This window comes from Xenopus tropicalis, chromosome 8, assembly GCF_000004195.4.
Source record: "Xenopus tropicalis strain Nigerian chromosome 8, UCB_Xtro_10.0, whole genome shotgun sequence".
Lineage (NCBI taxonomy): Eukaryota > Metazoa > Chordata > Amphibia > Anura > Pipidae > Xenopus > Xenopus tropicalis.
The window spans coordinates 82,692,473-82,714,353 of record NC_030684.2 but is presented as its reverse complement, the minus strand read 5'-3'; the positions used below and the strand labels follow the sequence as shown (position 1 = coordinate 82,714,353).

The window sequence follows — 21,881 nt, the reverse complement described above, 5'->3', positions numbered from 1 at the left end:
GCCTTGACTGGTCAATTTTACTGCCTGTCAAGAAAGCTGTGCTCTGATTGGACAATCCACAAGAAGAAAGATCCAGTCAAAGCACAGCTGATTTCTGCAGAACCCGGAGAAGATTTGTAGGGCAGTCGAGCAGAAACGGAGCCAGGTTTTAAGGTGCCAAAGTAGGTTTGGGGAGGCTTAGCCTTCAGCCTTATTGAAAATCCGCCTATGGTCAGTGCTCACTCTTGCCCTTCAGATATCACCATTTCCCCCAGCATAGAGTTGATGTGGGTTTATCTGATCTGTTCTGGGAGTTGTAGTTTGGCCATGTAGAAATACCCTCCAGTCTCCATTGCTGATTCTGTGATACATGAGAGCAGGTACGCAAAGCAGAGAGTATTCTCATTAAAGGAGCTTCTTGCATTAAGTGAGCTGTTTTATGAAACGGCTATTAATAAAATAAGCCACATGGCCACTCATCTGAGTAGACACTCATCTGCTCCCCAATGTGTTTCATATGAAACAGTGTTACTTTAATAATCCATCCCTGACTCTGCTGTACTACAGCTCCCAGCATGCTTTAGCCCAGGATAAAGTGCAGGAGAATGCTGGTAGTTTCAGTCCAACAACAGCCGTAAGGCAGGACTGAGCTGCACATTTACAGCTGTCTCAGGTCTGCCACCCAGTGGCAACAGCTGCTTATTACACACACAGGAACATAAAGGCAAAGGGAAAGTGCTGAGTAACCTTGACTGATGGGGAAATAAGTTATGTAACACCAGATGGCTCAACTTACCATTAAAGTTCCACTTATACTGCTGTTTGATCATGATTCCCCTAGGCACACAGCTGGAGGGGTATAATACCATAGTTGTTTGCACTTCAAAGAGTATCTAATGTCCCAAAATGGCTTCCCTCAGTGGAGCTGCAGAATGGCACATTGCTTATTTATGCACAACTCTATATCTGGAAAGACAATAGGAGACAATAGGGCAGAATTTAGACAGTAGTACAAGATGGAGGCAGTAGGGCAAGTTACTGACAGCAGGGCAAGGTGGAGGCAGTAGGCAAGATACTGATAACAGGGCAAGATAGAGACAGTAGGGCAAGATAGAGACAGTAGGATGAGATGGAGTCAGTAGGCAAGATACTGATAGCAGGGCAAGATAGAGACAATAGGGCAAGATAGAGACAGTAGGGCAAGATAGAGACAGTAGGATGAGATGGAGACAGTAGGGCAAGATAGAGGCAGTAGGGAAAGTTGGAGACAGTAGGGCAAGATGGAGACAGTAGGCAAGATCCTGATAGCAGGGCAAGATAGAGACAATAGGGCAAGATGGAGACAGTAGGGCAAGATGGAGACAGTAGGGCAAGTTAGAGGCAGTAGGGCAAGATGAAGGCAGTAGGGCAAGTTAGAGGCAGTAGGGCAAGATGGAGACAGTAAGGCAAGATACTGATAGCAGAGCAAGATAGAGACAATAGGGCAAGATGGAGACAGTAGCGCAAGATGGAGACAGTAGGGCAAGAAGGAGACAGTAGGGCAAGAAGGAGACAGTAGGGAAAGAAGGAGACAGTAGGGCAAGATGGAGACAGTAGGGCAAGATGGAGACAGTAGGGCAAGATGGAGACAGTAGGGCAAGATTGATACAGTTGCTTAGATGGAGACAGTAAGCCAAGTTGGAGACTACAGGGCAAAATGGAGCCTGAAAGGCAAGGTAGTGACAGAACGCTAAGATGGAAACAGCAGCCCTTAAAAGTACATAAACCCCCATAATAAGATTTTGCCTAATAAAAGAGTCTTCATTCTAAGCAACTTTGCGATTTACATTCATCACATATTTGTAATTGTTTTTTTTTAGTTATTTGTATATATAATTGCTATTAGAAGCAATGTCTGCCTGTCCTTTCTATTCCCTGCCCTGGGGGCTCCGGCATATGAGACAATGTAACACAAGGCAGTAGGCCTGACAGACCTGACTCGCTGGGGGAGCCTGGCACTTGCAACAAGGAGTTCAGCAAATGCTGCTTTCAATAGCACTTACATTTCCAAATCACTTTTAAAGAACTAATAATTTTTAATACATTGATATTGGAAAGTTGCTTAGAATTACATTTTCTTCTATTAGGCAAAAAATTATTTTTGGGGTTGACACGTCCTTTATGACTGTTGGTCTAATGGGAGTGAGAACCTACACAGATTCAGCTTTGGTCTGGGCCCCACTAGGACTGAAGATGGTTAATGCTTCTGTGACTGGGTCCAGACAGGGCTGCTGCTGGCCAAATGGGTGCCCTAAGCAGAAATTTACTTTTGTGCCCCCTCCCCCAAATTTTACGGAAGACACACACACAGTTCCCCGAATTGCCCCCATAGATTGATTGAACTATCCGGGACAGCAGGATGCGCTATAAAAACCGGCGGGACAGTGTTGGGGTTATAATATATAAAAATGTTTTTTTTTTGGAGCAGCTGGGATGTTGCCCCCCTGGGAGTTGGTGCCCTATGCAGACTGAGTACTCTGCTTATAGGGAGCAGCGGCCCTGCCTCCAGAACAAGTCAGCCTGTGTATGGGGCACTTGAGACTGCTTCCCCAACATCTATGGGGCACCCCGCTGGGCAAGGACTGTACCAAATGTCGGTGCAGCTGTAGCTCAGTGATCTGATTGGGCTTCGCTTGATTGTGGCCAAATCGGGCAGCAATCCTTATGTTTGATGGCTTAGCCAATCACAGATCTCAATGTGTATGCAGTGATGTATCTACATTGCACCGGCACCACTTCCCCTGCAACAAATCAGGGGGTCTCACACCTGGCGTTACCATTTTAATTTGCTTAATTGTGAGCCATCTATTATTCCACCTCTTCATGTGTGCTTGTATTTTACACATAACCCTGTATGAATACATCATGGGAAAAGGCATAACATGGTAATGTATAATATGGCAGAAATGTCTGGAATTTCCAGTCTTTGCCTTTGTTGGTAGAAAGGTTTTCCCAGTGGATACTTCTTTTTATGCTTGTCTCCTGGGAACTATGGGCATTGAGCATTTGATTGCCTGTGCTACAGTGGGGAAGATATGGCAGCCTTGCCTTACTGCACTGTCATTATTTGGGTACATGAATTCAAGGCACATTTGTATTCTGCTGGCCTCAAACTATGGCGGGGGGGTGGGTAAATGGCCACAGGGGGCTGCATCCGGCCCGCGGGCCGTAGTTTGAGGACCCCTGCTCTAAGGTTTCCCATTGTGTGCCATGAACAGCCCCCTCCTTCTCTCCCCATTGCCTGGATATTAGATAATAAAGAAAGAAAGTCCAAACTAACTTTTTAACTAACTTTTTGAGGCAAGTATATATTATCTAAGCTGCTACCAAACACAAAAGACTCAGTACTGCTTTGTTCAGACAATCAGACCTGCCAACAGTAATCATGGGCCCCATACTACTAAGTTAGCAGGACCCTTCCCTCCTTACATCGATCTGCCAATCACCATACATTTATACAAATATACAGATGTTGTACATCAGCTGATGACATTTTGCAACATGTTTGGACCCATTTGCTCTCTTTGTCCAGCCACAACCTTTCTGGTCACTTTTCATAACCCTTTTATCTTATTATAATCCCTTTATAACAAGCCAGCAAGGTGCTTGGGCTGATCTCGCTGAGGCAGAACTGTATATTCAACAGGAAGATGGCTGGTATTATGCAATGTTGTAGTACAAGGCACAGGCTGCTATTGAGCAATGTGGAGCAAGGGTCTGCATGTGGCCCTGAGACTGGAAGGAGAAATTAAAGAACTGGCACACTGATACTGACTAAACATAGAACAAGAAAATTAATACTCTGCATTTCCACACCAAAATCCGCTCCATGTGTGTGGGCACAGGCTGATACCGCGCCTGTTTGTGCAGATGCTGAGGCAAGCTGTTAGGCTTGAACAGCCTGTGAAACAGCCAAAGAGAATGGTGAGTAAAATTTTGCATTTCTGTGCAATGCAACAACGTATGTAACAACATTTCCAGACAGCTGTACCCCTCACTGTAATTTTCTTTAATGAAATTGCAAATGATGGCAGTCTGGGCGCTGAGTACAGAAGCAAATGGCAAGAGGAAGAGTCTTGGCATTGCCTTAAAGGTGCAACATTGCAGGGTTTCATGGGAGGGTACACATTTATGTATTGTCATTATGCATGACTGCCCACTGCTTTTTAGGACAGGTCTGTATGATGTTAAATAATGAATGCCAACCCGCCTACCTAAGCTCCAAATTTCACAGTAAACCCCTTACCCAGAATATATCCTCAGTGACAGTGTAAATTGCAAAACATACAAAACAGTGTTGCTTTAGCATACATTGCATACATTACTAAAAACAAACACCAGTTTCATTCAAAATTATATTTGGCAAAAATCAGCAACTTCTTTAATATTTTTTTCAAATGCAAAATGGGCCTCTCCCCATGCACGGATAAATACACAGCCATGGAGGAAGGAGATATTGAGGAGAAGAGATAAAACAATGAATGAGACAGAAAATAGAATGAATACAGATCTCTGGCATCCAGGGTGTAGGTACCAAAGCAATTCCAGCTGTCAGGGCTGGCCCTTGGTAAAAACATCTAATAGGTGCCCTTGGCTTTTAGAAAAGGAGTATAATTATACAGTAGCATTCTCTTTCAGTGAACACCAACATAGTTATCAAATACCCAGCTTCCCAAGTTAGGTAAAACACTGTGGATGCCCAGTCTGTCCCCTCTAAGGGTGAAGACACACATAGCTACTAGTAGCAGCTACAAAAATAGACACTGCTGATCATTTACTGATAATTGTCTCTGTGTGTGTTTTAGCAGAGGCAATTCTCAGTATTGTCTATGGCAGGGTGTTTTCTGGTGTTAAGTAGCCTCGACAAGTAGCTGCTACTAAGTAGCTTAGTGGGTCTTTAGTCACCTGATGGTCCTGGTATTGAATCTCGGTTCTTGAAGTTACTAGGAGCAGCTTTTTGCCACCCCTGGTAGCCTCATGGTGCTGCTGCCTGAGGCGAGCTTCTCAGCAGCGTCCCAGCCTGTTAGGTGTTGTCTTCTGATAAAGGTGACGTGAAACCAGGCAAATTTCTACTTTTAGTGCCAGTGCACAAATCTGTCATGCCCTCTCCCCAGCCACACTTGTACCGTATGAACTGTGGCCCTTTGTGCATCCAGAACTGCAGTCACACCACCATCGTAGGCCATGTAACTTCCTTTCCCATCATAAAACTCTACTATGAACATGTGCAGAAGCCTAAGATCCCAGTTTTGAGCCCAAATTTGCTCCCAGTCTGTATGTACACAGAAGCGACACCGCTAAAGGTGGTGGGAAACACCGCTGAGCAGCTCCATAGTTCTGGGCATAATATGGGGGCACAGATAATTTATCTTTACTCCATTTTAAAAATGTCATTAAAATGTTATTTTCTGTGTATTTGCTTCTGTTATTTTCTTCTCTTTTTTGTTTTGTTTTAATGACATATTCAAGTTTCTGTAAGCTGTCTTTCTTGCACCATTAATGAAAAGTGGTTAAAGTTAAATCAGAATTTTGGCAGATTTCTGTGAATATCGAGATTGTATTTACACCAGTTTCAACAGCACTTTAACTCAACAAATATAGTTTGTGCCATCACCCCCAAGAGTAAGTGACACCTCAATCCTGCACCTGCCAATAAACCAACTTCTTATTCTAGAATTAAAGGTAGTCTGGAAGGCTTGCATCTAACATTAACATTCAATCATTGGTAGCTTCAAGGACCAGTGGCACTTGAATGCCCCTTGTGGCAAGTGTGTATATTACAGCTGAATATTAATAAGGTGTGGTGATGGAATGCAGAATTAGGCTGGCAAATAGAGGTAGTGTATATGTATGTGTGAAGCGGAACGTGTGTGCCTAGAAATGAAAGAAAAAGGAGCCATTTAATGGTATTATGGAGTGTGCAGGACGTGCTTATGTAGTGCTGGGGACCTGGGCTAGATTGGGCCGGGCCTCTTTTTATCTGCAAGGAGACTGTATAGTGTCATTTTGTCCTTATGGGCTTCCTCCGTATTTTCTGGTTTCCTTCCACACTTCAAAAACATACAGACAGGTTCATTGGCTCCTCAAGCAACTGACTACTGCACATGGCAGAGAAAGTAGAGAAAAAATTACTTATGACTCATCACTAAAGTTTTTTTCTCTACTAAGGTGATTGGCTACTTTGTGACTCTTTACAATTGGTTGTGCAAATAAATGAAAAGTATAATGTGATTGGCCTATCCTTTGTGGGATTTCCTGATTGGCCACCAGGACTTTAAATAGTGTATGTCTTTGTGATGAAAAAGCAGCCTATGACTAAGTACCCTCTAGGTACGAAAGGTGTAAGGCTACTGCTGTTGTTGTTTTATATGGATTGAAATAAAACATTAACTTTTATCAAGACTACAAGCTGCCGTTCCAGACTTTATTCACATTTTTCGGTTACCAGATGTGCCTGCCTTCTGTTTTTGTTTCTGTATATTCCTTGCTACTTTTATGACAATCTAGCTATGGAAAGTGCCATAGTTCCACCCCCTTCTGCACCGTGACCTCTACACTTCAGTCTTACACTTTTATGGAAACTAAAGGGATGCAGTAGCTGCCAGTAAAATTAGCAATATAAAAGAAATGGCTGTATGAAAGCTGAAGTACTAGCAATGGCTCTTCTCTATACCCTGCTGCTTGGTGCTTCACAATGTAAAGATATGATATCTGGAACCCCTTAGCCAGATTTATGGAAAGGCTGACAACTCACACAAATAAATCTCATTTTTAAAAACTACTTCCTTTTTTTTCTGGAATAATAAAACAGTACCTTGTAATTGATGGTAACTAAACTGCATGAATCCATATTGGTGGCAAAACAACCCCATTAGGTTTACTTCATGCTATAAAAATTGCGCAAATATCCCCTGGAAAACCTCAGGTAACAAGCATTCCCAATGGTATCCCAGAAATGTCAATGGAATTGTATTACAATAAGTGAGTATCAAAACTGCAAATGTTATTTTCTATGTCTGATGAAGTGTCTGTTGGGAGATATGAAACACATGCATTATTTTCCCTCACTCACTAACCCTTCACGTACATTGTGATTAATAAAGTTACATATTTTGAATGGTTAAATGCTCTGTGCCTCCTTATTAAATGTGTTCCCAGTATGTCTGTGAGAGAGCAGAAAGGCAGTTTATGAGTTAGTGCTACTGAATGAAACTCAGGGCTACAGGGGCCTCAGGAGCATGGAGAGTCAGATGGGGGTCCTGGCTGAAGCATATTTTTCCAATAACTGTATGTTAGAGAGGGGAATCCTAAAAAGGATTTTCTTCTGCAGAACAAGTAACTACTATATTTGCCACTGACAGCAGAAAGACAATGTGTGATAGATTGGGTAAAATGAAGAAATTAGTGGTGGTACAGTATATACATCCCAGAGATTCAACATAGTCACATTCTGCTCCAAAGGACATTACAGATTTCACATCTCAGCTCTCTGTACAATAATGTCTCTATTGTAGATCCTTGGGCACAGCTTGCTAGTAGATATTAAGGCATCTTAAAGTGATTCTGTTTTATATAACAATACAATTTACATTTCAATAAAGGCAAATGTCTTTAGGTTCAGATTTTCTGATTAGTGAGCATTTAAATGGATAACAATGTACTGTAATGATGGGTCTGTGTCTTGCTACTCACGCCATTCCTGACAAATATCAGCAAGGATTATGAAATAAGCAGCAGCAGCAGCTGGTTAGACCGGCAATGAGTCTCTAATGCAGCTTGTACTGGAGTTCCAGTGACAGAGTAGAGTGTCTGGATCTCTTGAATACTGAATTTACCATGGGACTGACAACTCACTGGCAATTGCATCGCTTTGCATTGTTACACAGCAACAAAATGAATATATAAAGAGAACTATTTATACTAGTACTCAGTTATTTTAGTGAATCCCTTTACAAACAATGCAGCATAAAATAATAGCTGCTGTTAATCACAAAACGGCATTTGTCTTGTGTTTGCTCTTGCTTGTTAATACTGAATGGACATGCACCATTACAGTGGAACTGACCCATGTAACATTTTAAGAAAATTAATTCACTGGTCTGAGAATGATCCATGTACTGCTCATAACAAACTGGTCTGCATTTTGCCCAGGCTCAAAGCTCCTTTATAGCACACACACTGCCAAGGAGAACGGCTCCAATTCTCGCCCACACTTTCCTGAGAGGAGCTCAGTGCTGGTCTCCAATTACTGACTTAACTTTGCCAAGATATAGACAAAGACTGTCTAAAACTGGCCCACAGAAAGACTCTTATGCCCATGCACGGACAAGGAGAAGCTTGCTACTGGCTCACAAAGTCTTTAGAAAATAAAGAAATAAAACCAAATATAAGCACTGCCAATATCCTTCGAGCGTGCTACAACTTGTCATGTTTGGCACTCCTTAGATTTACTCAGTGGCAGGTATCCCCCACCATGGACTCAGGGGTTGTCTCCTGCTCATCACCAGGAGTGTCTGTGCGGGTCTCCAGTGCTCCATATGAGGCATGTGCAGGGGAGGCCAATGGAGAAAGCTCTTGCTCTTGCAGGACAGAAGCTACAAACACCTGGAAAAGGACAGAAGATAATAAACTAATCCTAGGACAAGAACACTATGAGAGGATGATTAAGAGAAGATTTTATAGACAACATGCTGAGCTCACAAATCATGCTGAAGTGAAAACTGAAGTGATGCAAAGTTATTGCCGCTGGAAAGGCTTTTGAGGTGGGGGGGACTAATCTCCCTATAGGACATTACCCTTATGAAAGAAGACATGCTAATATTTTAAAAATTTCCTCATACGCACACCCGACCTCTCAAAAATAAGTAACCCATTGCTAACAGAGTATAGGGGGACGGCACCCCTACTAAATAGCCATGCAAGAAACACTCCAGCACCCTAATGCATTTTACCTGTGAGCTGGGGTTCCTTGCATTAAATTTATCATAAACAATAATGACTACCATTATACTTATATACACTTTTTGTTTCAGGGATCAATACTGACTCACATGTTGTTAGAGACACATAAGTGGGTGAACAGAACACAAGCCTCTGTTACTTACATTGGACTGGATTGTGGAGGATATGCTGCTTCGTTCTGTATCTTGGATGATCCCCTCATTGGGTTCAGACATCTGGGATAAACATTGGTACAATTTATTGTCAGCCAGCTTTCATGCCATGTTCTGTCAGCAGTATACCCCACTGGGTACCCTACCCTTGAAACTAGCCCCTGCATTACTAGCATTCAAACTGCATACACTAAAGGACCAATATCCAAGTTGTATAGCTTGGTATTGAGCCCTTGGCTTGAAGTCCCCACACTACACTGCAATGACAAGTGAGTGCTCCTGAAACCCTATCCAAAATGAACCTGGCCCCTCTGAATGACCAGTTTCCTGCATTACCATCTAATGAAAAACTATGTTATCTACACTGCCTTTTTAACAATGTATGATTTATACCCTTATGTGTGTCTTGTTACTCCTGAAATTACCCGAAAGCACTGTACTACTAAAACTACACTAGTCACCTCTGCAATTATGTCAGCAAGTCAGCTGTCAAATTATTAAGAATTGAATAGTGTTGAAAAAATAGATTAAGAAATATGCTGCCATAAAGAAAAACAATTATTTTAATGGCTTTAATATCCAATTGGCAATGCCTTATAGGCTGAACCATATGGTGCCAGAACCTGAATTCCTCTAAGCTTCTTTGTGTGTTGCCAAGCTAAGATGGGAACAACAGGATTATTCATACCTGATAACTGGATGGTCTGTTTGGTTGCAGCTTCTTGAGACAAAGCCCAAAAGTAGAGAAAAGTAAACAAAAGAGGAGGACAGCAAAGGTAAACAAAGTGACTGGGTGCGTGGAACCTAAAATGAGAATAAGCAGAGAAGGGAAAAGTAAGATATATATGGTAGATGGATAAGTGGATTACATGTCAGGCAATTTGACAGTAGGTTACAATGCAACATTTACTGATTTCCAAGTAAGTGGTAATAGGAAGAATAAGTGTAGAAAAACAGACAGACCCTTTTAAACTACTGTAAATTTATATAAATATCTTTCTAACAAAAAATAAACACAATCTTTAAGTTTATTAGTGCACAGAAAGCTCAACAGCAAATGAATTGGGTGACTACTTAAACATAACTTAAACATGGCATTGCATAACAGTGCATCTAACATCAAAGTACATTTTCAATACTGTAAATTTCCAATTACAAAATATGTAATAAATAAATTCAAGAGATTCAAATAACGGAGTGGTACAATAAATGGGGGCATGTAAAATGAGATGTGAAGGGGAAAGATTACAGGGGTAGTCTTGCTTACCCAGACGCAGTACTGAGAAGAACAATAACCAGAATATGCAAAGTACAGGAGCTGCAAGCATTTGGTAGGCAGCTGCCTTGTGCAGTCCAGGACTCAGCTTTGTAGGAATGTAGGCATAGTATATGTTATATCTATCGGTCATATGCTTCAGAAGCATGTATATGAGTCCTGTAAAAAGTGGGAACAAGAACATAAAACTTAGAAAAAAAAAGACATTTCAAAGATTGTGGTACAAAAGAGATAACAGAGAAATGGTAAAATACAATAAGAAAAGCTATAATGGAGAAGTAGGACAAAACTTAAACTTAAGTGTGATACAAGTACAGCACAAAGAGATGTTTTACATAGGCAAGTCATAAAGATGGCCGTGACACCTGCCATACAAGCAGAGCTACATAATACACAGACCTTGGTACATGGGCATGGTTAATGTGGTGGCAGAGGCATGTCAAGCAAGTAAAGACATGGCATGGCATCATTAGGCACAGTAACCATAATGGCACAAATAGATGCAATAATAAAGAGAAATGGTTCCATGGCAACACCACACTGGCAAGACACAGCAAACTAATCTGTACACTCACCAAAAGGAACAATTACAGGACATGTAATGCTGTATGCCATAACCACAGAGAAGACACATGTGGTCCAAGCATACTCAAGTCCGAACTGGAACTCATAGGCTTGGTTCTGCAGAAAAAGAAATATTTATTTGCTTATGTAAAGCTGGAAGTGTTACATCTCACTTTGCTTTATAATATGTTATTGGGCTTGTCTACTCCATTCCTTTTATTTAGAGTTCTTCAATGTTAGCTGTCTTCCTATTACCTCACAGTCTATGACATACCTGGACCCATATTCTCCACTTTCCTACCTTCTATTTTAATCCTCAACCCCTTGCTAATCTTCACTAATGTTTATGCAAGAATTGCATATTTGCATTTTCTGCACTTGTACAATTCCTATTTTTTGCACTGTGTACATTTTGAAAATTTGTAAAAACTTTATTGAATAAAGAATATATTAAAAAGTTTTATAGAAAGGCAGAGTAGCAACAAAGTTAGCATTTGCTATTGAAGGGGAATAAAAGTTAAAATCACTGGGGAGTAGGGTCAGACTGGGGTGTGCGGGGTCCACTGGGGCTGCCAACCCAGGTGCCCCCCACACCCCCCACCAGGTGCCCCTGTAACATTTTGGCAACCACCAGTTATATTAACTATAGTTCTCCTTTACAAGTACAGTTAGGATGAGATGTTAAGAGTACACAAAAGCCAAGAAAATTATCTTTTGTTTACAAACATTCTGCATTGCGTATTATTGCCTCGGTTTATGTACGTACCCGTTTAACATGAAGGCGATCTGGCTCTGTCCTAGCAAGGCAAAGACGTGCTGCATACACTGTGAGCCCTGGGAATCGAAGCAACTCCATGGCAGTGCCAATGAGACTGGCTGTGATCACATAGTTCACAAAGAATGCCCCATTATTGGGAAGGAAAACACACCTGAGGGGAAAAAAGTAACAATTGGAACACAGCTTAGAGTTGAGGACACTGTTAAAATACAATAATGCAATTGAAAAACCATTTACAATAAACATCCCATAAGGGCTGTAAAGCTCCTAGAGACAGCTGGCCAAGGACTACATAGCAGAGAGTAAAGTTGCAGGTAGCACACTGTGAGTGGTATGTATTCTTCAAGTTACAGGACAATATTGGAGAAATAATAACTGCAAGTGTTTTTCATCATGAGTTCAGATTGCTCAGATAGAATACATGTTTAAGCCATAATAAAAAGCTATGCTATGTCAGCTAAATCAACAAAAAACACCAATATTAACAAGAAAAAAGGAACTAAGGAATATTTAAACCAGTAATTTCAATAAAACTATAAGCGGTTTTAGTTAACTAAGGTTCACTTGTGGACATGCTGATAAAGATGATATACTTCCCCTTTAAGATGCGTTGGCAGTGAGAGAAGCTTTAGTTTGAAGTCATAAACATTCTTGAAAAAACTTACTGGAATTTTATGTTTGCTTCATCCAAAAAGTGAATGTCAAACAACCAGCGAAAGAATAGATTCAAACTATAACAGAAAAACACTGTGGTTAGAAAAAGAAGACAATGCAAGGGTGCAATGACAAATAATAATAATAATTTTCCAGAGTATTCCCCCCATATAAATTGTACTGGAGAAAATATTCAAAATTTTTGCCATAAAGAAATGATGTATGTGGTGAATTAGCACTGACAATACGTAGAATATGAGATGGAAAAGTAGCTGCACTCTTTATAATGGCAGTCCAAAAGCCTGAACCTGGAGGAATTTCTTTTGGCCAAATTTATTCTTGTGCACTTGGTAAATTGTTGAATATTCACTTTTTTATTTTACATGGAGAAAAGAGTTTTTTACCAATGTGAAGCAAATTTGCCAACCCTGTTAGTGTCTTTTCTTACTGTTCACTGCTCCCATCTGCTTTCTAATTCTACCTACTTAAATAAACTTTTAATGTATTTATTTTTATTGATATTTATTTATTTGTAATTACTTTTATTTATGTTAATCTATCCTTCACTTTTTCTATAGTATAAAGGTTATCCCTACTCTTTCCCCAATTCTTAATCTTTTTTCCATTTACACCTAAAACCTCTTCCACTCATTCAAGTGTTTCCCATTTTATACTAGTGCCAAAGTAAGTATCAGCCTTCAGTATTACTTACTACAAAGGTTATTCTGACCCACCCCCCCCCCCCCCGCCCGTTTGCCCGTCCGCCCGTCCGCCCGTCCATCACTTTTGAGTTTAGCACGGCCTAGATTGCACTAGATTCAACATGCAGTCCGCAGGTTTAGAACGAGAAAGCACAATGCATTGGGGAGAAAGAACAGACTAATGCAGAATCAAGAACAAGTTGGAAACATATTTAAGTGCATGTACCTTCAAGAGGTAGAAATGTAACTGGTTGATTAGATCATGAAGGATTAAATTGCTGAAATTTAATGAATTTGAAAGAAAATATAAGTCAAGGATCTGTGCTCCGTTTAGGTGAGCTTGCATACCTTGTTAGACCCAGAGAAGGCAAGACAATAACCATGAATACAAGAAAGAAATAGCATTTGTGCATTGTGTGCTGGTTTTCACTGGATCTGAAAAAAAATGAAATATTGTTAGAAATACATATGGGAAAAAAGAACCAAGCAGAGGAAATACAAAAAGGTAAGAATATAGAGATGCGATTTAGGTAAAACTATGAGGGGGTTGAAAGAAACAAAAAGATAGAAAGGGCTACAATTGTGATCTTATTGTTACCTTGTCCAGTGACATTCGAAGAAAGCTGAATAGTAAACCAAGAAAGGGAGGCACACAGAAAACATCCAGAGGAGAAACGTTGGAAGGAATTGAGTGATAACAGGGTTCTGTGGGAACGAAAGAGAAATACAGAGAAGTGATCCATAAGCACACAGAGAAGAGTGTAACATAATGAGGATAAATATGTGGAGTATATCTCTGGGAAAAGAAAGGTGATACGCAGTGCATACAATTTAAAATGATTTAAAATAAGTGTGTAATTCTGCCGGGGTCGATGGTGGGCAGAAGGGAGAACGGTGAGAGGCTGGCACACAGTGTTTGAAGATAGAGCTAGAGGATAGCCATTTAGATTTTGAATATAAAAAAGGAGAGAATGATACCTGTGGATAGAGAGAATTTCAAATATGTGCAGTGATGTTCACTGGGGCAGTGCAGAGAACAGAATAAAATCATTAGGAGTGTAGTGTGGGTATATGATTTAAGTGCCAAGGTGCCCACGTAGCGGGAGATACTTCAAGGAATGCATGACTAAGATGAATTTGTGGAAAAGGGTGGCATACTAAATATGGTGGTCACAGGCTACACAGGCTACAGAGGCATATGGACTCAGATTACTGTTCTGTTGAAAAGAGAGAGCTAAAATCAGAATACAAGTAATGGCAGTACAAACATTGGCAAGACAACAGAGATAAAAAATAAAAACAAAAAAAAGAGAAACGTGTAATCTGGTAACAGTGCACTGGGAATTTGTACAGCTGAAATGTTTTGCTGCCATATGCTCACACATGCATGGAGCACAAGTAAGGGTGGCGCCATGTTCTGTGTGAGGTAGTTGCTTTAGAATCCACCTTTGGGAATATCTTGGAGCAGCCGCACTCACTCGCAGTTTCTCCACTGGGTAAGTAACATTGAATCTGTCCATGGTGCTGACTATGACAGCAGGTGTTGTCAAGAAGAAGAGCAGAACAAACAGCAACAGGTTCAAAGCCAAGAACCGAAACCACCACAATGCTCCAGACACCGCCAGGTTCTCCCTGAGATAGAACCAGTGATTAATAACATCAAAAGCCTGTGTGCCCAATCCCTAGGCAAACTGATTAATCAGAGTTAAGTGCAAATCAAGACTTACCAAATGATATCACTTGGTGCTGGGGCATAATGTACCTTCCACTTATGTGATTTTAGCAACGGGGTGACTGACGATTGCTGAGGTGCTCTGTGGCAGGGCAGTCTGTTATAATCTTTGATTATCCTGAACAGAGTAGCAAACTTTCATTATGTTGAAATTTTCTGGTTGAATAACCCTTTTTCTAATCTGCTTACAGTAAAAAGTGTGTTAACCTGGGACAAAATAACTGCTGCATGGCATGATTATTTGAACATCCAAAATACTATTTACAACTGAAGTGCAGTGTTCAAAGTGCAATTTTGGGCACAAATCACCCGCAATTGCATGCCAAGAACCCAAGCAAACCCTATTGCATGTACAAAGTTTTTTTGTTTTTGTTTAGTGCAAATATACAGAAGTGCAAAGAGCCTGTTTGATTGAAAGTACCTTTAATGAATGGCATCAATATATGCAATATTTGCTTATATATAAGCTTGACAACTCTTTTATGTGTCTTTTATCTGTCATTTTGTCTTCTGTTTCTCTGTCTGTCACTTAAAGTCACATTGAACAAACTCGTGTCACACTTTTTAGACTATATGAACATTTGATTGCTTTGTTGCACTGCATTCAGGGTCAGACTGGGGGGTGCAGGGCCCACCAGGGCTCCCGCCCCAGGGGCCCTGCAGGTGCCCCCGCAGGCCGTGTCCCCTAACCCCCCCCCCAACCCCCCGCAGGGTCCCACACCCGATGTCCTCCCTGAGCGCACATAAATTTAACGCGTCAGGTGAGGAACAGTCGGGCAGGGGTCGGGTCTGGGCCTCCGGGATCCACCGGGATTTCTCCTAGTGTCCCGGCGGCCCAGTCCAACCCTGACTGCATTTATTATTTAATGACAACTAAAAATTTAAGTTTACATTAATTACAGATATAAAGGTGCAAAGTACAAAAAATTCATGAATGCCATGTTTTTGTCTAAAAGAATTCCACCTGTCTGTGCAGGGGTAGCACCTGCCAGTCCTGCACACTAGAATGGCAGCCAGAATGTGGCTTGCACATAGCAGGCCAGATTCAGTTCAGTGAGAAAAAGTTATCTGATGGTTTATCACGTAAAAACTTATGGACGAGATTCATTCAAGGAGAAAAAACTATTCTCCTAATGGGCAGGGCAATGGTGTGGTGATCGGCGAATGGCTGATCGACACAACATTGAAAACTGTGCAGTTTTCCAAATTGGGAAAACCAGTCAAGGCAGTTTTGACCCAGACAATCAAGGCAGTTTTCACATGATAAACAGGGAGATAAGGTTTTCTAAACTGAACTGCATCTCAAATTGAATCTTGTCATATGTTTTCATGTGATAAACTTTTTTCTCGCTAAGTTGAATCTGGCCTAATGTCTGCTACAGGGCTCCCTTTCACCTTCAACAGCTGAACTCTGATCCTTGCACAAGGTGCATGGTCTGCTCTTGCTATGGATAGTGGCAAAAGTGTATTGTGTATAGGCTTTAATGGGTGCAATTTTATGTTCCTTAGTGCCCTAACACGTGTGCCCTGCTCATAGTAAAGGCCTTTTATCTGTTTATCCCCCTTTTAATCACATGAAGTACTCAGCACATTTAGTAGTATGGAGGGCCATTTAGCCATACCTATATATCAAATTCAGATTAAACAAAGGGGCAGATTTATCAAATCACGAGTTCAAATCCTGAATGGGAAAAATTCGGATTGGATACGAAAATTTCTGATGATTGCAAATATCACAAAAATGCTTACGAAAAAAATGTTTTAGTCACGATAATATCGTATTGGCGAAAGTCACAAAATTTTCGCATCGAACGATTGTAAACAGCGGGAAAACCTTTTCGATTTTTTCGCGCAAGATTATGAAAAAGTCGCACAAGCATTTAAAAAGTCGGCGAAAATACGCTTGGAGCGTTCGTGCATTAGTAAATCTGCCCCTAAGTTATTTGAAGAAGACCTCTCTAGTGATCCAACTGCATGGCAATGTTGTAATCTGCACTGCAAAACCATATGAACCATGGTAATGCATCCTAAACATTAAGCATCAAACAGTAAAAGTAATAACACCCAGATATTGTTGCAATTTTATATTCTGATCATGTTATTTTTCATTTTTAAATCAGTTATGTCGTGCCCTATCAGCCTCAAAATCTGTCACTTCAAAAATGAAAAGCCCCTACCAGCCTTTAATGTATAATTCACTACCAATGAGTCAGTGATATTATATAATCTGTTCACATGTCCAATTCTGTGAGATGCTGGCCTGTTTGCTTTTTTTATTCATCATTATCATTTATAATTAAACATCAGTTATATCCTGGGACCTAAAATATCTATCTATATTAAACAGCGCACAACACAATTCATTCATCAATATCAGCCTAATGTAACTAGGTAATAATATATAATTATATCTGCATTTAGCGTATAATTTTTCACTTTATAATGTTCATATACAGAAAATGTCAGGCTACAAATATTGCACAGTTATAGCTTGGTAAGCAGCTTTCCTTCTTCCCCAACTTAGTATCACTGAATTGTATGCTCTTACAAGTATGGTTCTTTGACCCTTTGTCTTATCTAATTTTTTACTTGTTTTTGCATCTCTAAAACTTTGTTGAAGAGCCAGAACTATCTGCAAGGAGTTAGTATGTTCTCCCTGTGTCTGTAGGGTTTCCCCTGGGTACTCCGGTTTCCTTCCGCACTTCAAAAACATACAGGCAGGGTAACAGGCTACTGACAGAATTAACCATAGTGTGTAAGTTATAGGAACTTATATTGTAAGCTCCACTGGGGCTGGGAGTGATGTGACTAATATCTCTGTAAAGCGCTGTGGAATGTGTCTCCATTATATGAGGGTGAGGGTACAAAGGGTGGTTGTTAATGGTACATTCTCTACTTGAAATAAGGTTCTCAGTGGGGTCCCTCAGGGTTCTGTACTGGGTCCACTTTTGTTTAACTTGTTGGGGGAGGGTATTATAAGTAATGTATCAGTGTTTGCAGATGACACAAAACTCTGCAGACCAGTCAATTCTATCCAGGATGTGGCATCCTTGCAGCAGGATCTTGACCAACTGGCAATCTGGGCGGCTAAGTGGCAGATGAGATTTAATGTGGATACATGTACGGTCATGCACCTGGGATATAAAAATATGCAGCCACTTATACCCTTAATGGGACTGCACTAGGCAAATCCATAATGGAGAAGGACCTTGGAGTCCTTGTAGATAATAAACTTGGCTGTAGCAAGCAATGCCAGGCAGCAGCTGCAAGGGCGAACAAGGTTTTGAGCTGTATTAAAAGGGGTATAGATTCACGGGAGGAGGGGGTTAATCTTCCCCTTTACAGAGCACTGGTAAGGCCCCATCTAGAATATGCTGTTCAGTTTTGGTCTCCAGTGCTCGAACGGGACATTACTGAGTTAGAAAGGGTCCAGAGAAGGGCAACTAAGCTGGTAAAGGGTATGGAAAGTCTCAGTTATGAAGAAAGACTGGCCAAGTTGGGTCTGTTTACACTGGAGAAGAGGCGCTTAAGAGTTGACATGATAACTATGTATAAATATATAAGGGGATCATATAATAACCTCTCTAATGTTTTATTTACCAGTAGGTCCTTCCAACGGACACGAGCGCACCCACTCCGTTTAGAAGAAGGGAGGTTCCATTTAAATATATTTTTACTGTGAGAGCTGTGAAGTTTTGGAATTCCCTCCCCGAATCAGTCGTGCTGGCTGATACATTATATAACTTTAAGAAGGGGCTGGAAGGATTCTTAGCAAGTGAAGGAATACAGGGTTATGGGAGATGGCTCTTAGTACAAGTTGATCCAGGGACTGGTCCAATTGCCATCTTGGAGTCAGGAAGGAATTTTTTCCCCTCTGCAGCAAATTAGAGAGGCTTCAGATGGGGTTTTTTGCCTTCCTCTGGATCAACTAGCAGTTAGGCAGGTTATATATAGGCATTATGGTTGAACGTGATGGACGTATGTCTTTTTTCAACCCAACTTACTATGTAACTATGTAAAAGGAATTAAATAAATAAAATAAAGGACACCAAACAGTTACCAAAACAGTAACCATATTCATGTCAAAAATTGAAGGGTCTTTTGTGAATTTAAATATAATATACTGTTACACTGCACTGTTACAAACTGCATGTTTGTTAAAAAAAAAAAACTACTACAATTTATGGAAAAAGGTGGCAAAAAGCCCCTCCTGGTAACGAACAGCTGAAATTTTAATTCTTCAGTCAAAATGTAATTTCTTCTAGTACATAGAGAGAGCATAACTGCACTCTTTGCACTAGAATTGCAACCCTCCCTTAGACTTGTTTGTAAGTGTTGGATGAAAATGTTATTTAGACACTAAGCTATGTAGGTTATTGGCATGGAAAGACCACTTACTCCTAGAACAAACTAAAACATGGATACACATTCTTTTTGGCATGCAACCCTATAGACAATAAATATAATAATTCCCTTCAGATAAAATGAACCAATTCAGGGTAAGACACCATTTATGATCACTCATCTTAAATTTGATACCCAATATCTCTATATACATTATTTTTTTTAAGGTCAGCACATACATTAAAATGCAACCCCTACAGACAATATTGTGTGTAAAAACACCTTATTTAGCACTGAAACAGAGCCAGCCACCTCTCTCCATACACATTTCTAATGCACATAATTGTTCAATTTTGTCACACATGGCCAGAAGCAATTACAGGGAACATCACCCTTGATTTATAAATGCCACGTCAGCCAGTACTTACACTGCTGTCATTCTTTCATCCTGAAATGTGACAAATACAGCACCCAGCCTCTTCAGAGTAATCCGATTCCTTTCTGCTGTAAATTCATCTGTCAGTCTCTCTTCCAGCTCCCCATAATACTGCTCAGCCTCCACCTAAATTCAGAGAGGGAGAGAAAGCTAAGGAACGTGAGCGATAAGAGATGCACTTGAGCCATAAAATTCTTAAAGTGTTAAAAGACCTAACACCAAAAAGCATTGTTTGGAGTATATTCATCAGTCTAGCTTCTGCAGATAAAATACATATTGGCAGTAGCATTTTGACTAATACAGGGTTTCACCTTATAAGCATTTAAATAGCCATGAATGCCACTTGATACTTGTTTATTACCATTAAAATGTATGGCATATCTGGCATTTTAAAAGCCACAGTGCAGAGAGGACCAAGGATGTAAAAAATGGCCTGTCAAAATTGGGTCATGCTCTGCCTAAGTGAGATGTTGGGGACATCCCATTATTTTTTTATAGGGAGAGATGGCAAGAAAGCCACCACTGAAAGCACCGTCTCAATCACATGATTCGTTAAAAATAAATCCCTTTGTTTATGATTCTGATGTTATTTTGCTTTAGGTATTGTTTTTATATTTGCTTTGATATGTGTATATGAAGGGGTTAATTAAATAGGGGTGGAGTTATGGGCGTGAATAAAAGGAATTCTGGGAAAATTGTACCATACAGCTTTTGATAAAGTGGTGTGACACCACGAAACGCTTCAAGCGTGTGGTTTTCTTTGTATGTGCACGATATGCTTTTAAAGAGATTTAAATAAATTGGAAGATTTTTTAACAGCAGTGTTTGTTTGCTCCATACAAATCTTCTTATCGTTTGGAATTCTACCGTCTGGGTTCCGGCATGGACGTAGAGCACACACTGACTGTCCGGTAAGTGCTCCCGTGAAATCAAAATTACAAAATTGGGTCATGCTCTGCCTAAGTGAGATGTTGGGGACATCCCATTATTTTTTTTATAGGGAGAGGTGGCAAGAAAGCCACCACTGAAAGCACCGTCTCAATCACATCACAATGTACCACATATGCCATAAGCCTAAATCTAAATTTAGTGGCTGTGTTGCAAGGCAGAATTTACATTTCCAGTTTAAAGAAAATAAAATGCAGGAGACGTGGCACATGGCAACATGCTCTTTAGATCTGACCTGAGTGTTTGATAACCACCTTCTGCACACAATCCTTAAACCAGTTTTCTATCCATGTACAAACAGACCTCAGTTTAGAAAGCAAACATTTATATGGCATTGTATAAAGAGCGCTAGTAGAATCCAAGTAGATCAGGTCTGCACCAACCCTCCTGTTGACGTTCCTACTCAATCATAAAAAACATTTTTCATTATCTGTCCTTTATGGAGCTAGACTGATTATTACTTTTCTCCAGAGTGTAATCTTAACAAACCTTTAAAGGACTTGCCCACAACAGATGTCAAACTTACAGGTACTGTTATTACCAGGATGATCCTAGAAAGCCTTTTTTAAGTCTATTTTTATTGCTTAAAAGGAGAAGGAAAGTAATTTTGCATTTTACTGCCAATAGATTCGCCACATTAGTGACACCTAGAAAGCTTTACTATACCTGAGTAAAGAGCCCTAGAAGCTCCCTCTGATAGCAGCTGCCATTTTAGCTTGGTCTTGGTAGCTTCCTGCTGCAGTTTAGCCATTGGAAGCTCAGATTCCTAAGGGCGGGGAAGTGAGTTCTTATGCATTCTTATGGGAGGGGGGAGCAGGAGAAGGGAGGGGGAGAGGAGAGAACTGAACAGACTCAAGCCCCAAACCTGAAGGAGCCCTAGAAGAGAGGAAGTCTGATGTTCACAAAAAAGGAGACAACAAATCTTGTGTTTCTTTTGATAGAGTACTCTGTGCAGCGTTTCTGTGAGTGCTTATGGCTGTATTCATATAGACCTTTTTGATAAAGCTTACTTAGTTTTTACCTTTCCTTCTCCTTTAATCCAACACAATCTTTTACATTAAGGGTCCCTAACCTTTCTTACTTGTGAGCCACAGTCAAATGTAAAAAGACTTGGAGAACAACACAACACAAGTTCATGGAGGTGCCAAATAAGATTGGCTATTAAGTAGCCTCTATGCACACTATCAGCTTACAGGAGGCTTTATTTGGTAGTAAATCTTTTATTTTATCCAACCACAACTTGCCACCAAGTCAGGAATTCAAAAATAACTACCTGCTTTGGGGGGCACTGAGAGCAACACCCAAGGGGTTGGGGAG

General features: G+C 40.5%; 1 protein-coding gene across 4 annotated transcripts in view; it reads right to left on the bottom strand.

Moving 5' to 3' along the window:
• Nucleotides 1–4,359: 4,359 nt before the first annotated feature.
• The window catches only part of tmem63c (transmembrane protein 63C), a 44,936-nt gene continuing 27,414 nt past the window's right edge, over nt 4,360–21,881 (bottom strand). For 3 of the 4 annotated variants that reach the window (XM_012967787.3, XM_012967788.3, XM_012967789.3), the window contains 12 exons: nt 19,609–19,742; nt 14,832–14,954; nt 14,583–14,736; nt 13,703–13,809; nt 13,453–13,539; nt 12,415–12,480; nt 11,738–11,900; nt 10,983–11,088; nt 10,399–10,566; nt 9,820–9,935; nt 9,123–9,194; nt 4,360–8,622 (listed from right to left, as the gene is read on the bottom strand). In XM_012967787.3, the coding sequence (XP_012823241.1) occupies nt 8,470–8,622; nt 9,123–9,194; nt 9,820–9,935; nt 10,399–10,566; nt 10,983–11,088; nt 11,738–11,900; nt 12,415–12,480; nt 13,453–13,539; nt 13,703–13,809; nt 14,583–14,736; nt 14,832–14,954; nt 19,609–19,742 (1,449 nt within the window). In that variant the 3' untranslated portion in view covers nt 4,360–8,469. 4 annotated transcript variants of the gene reach the window in all.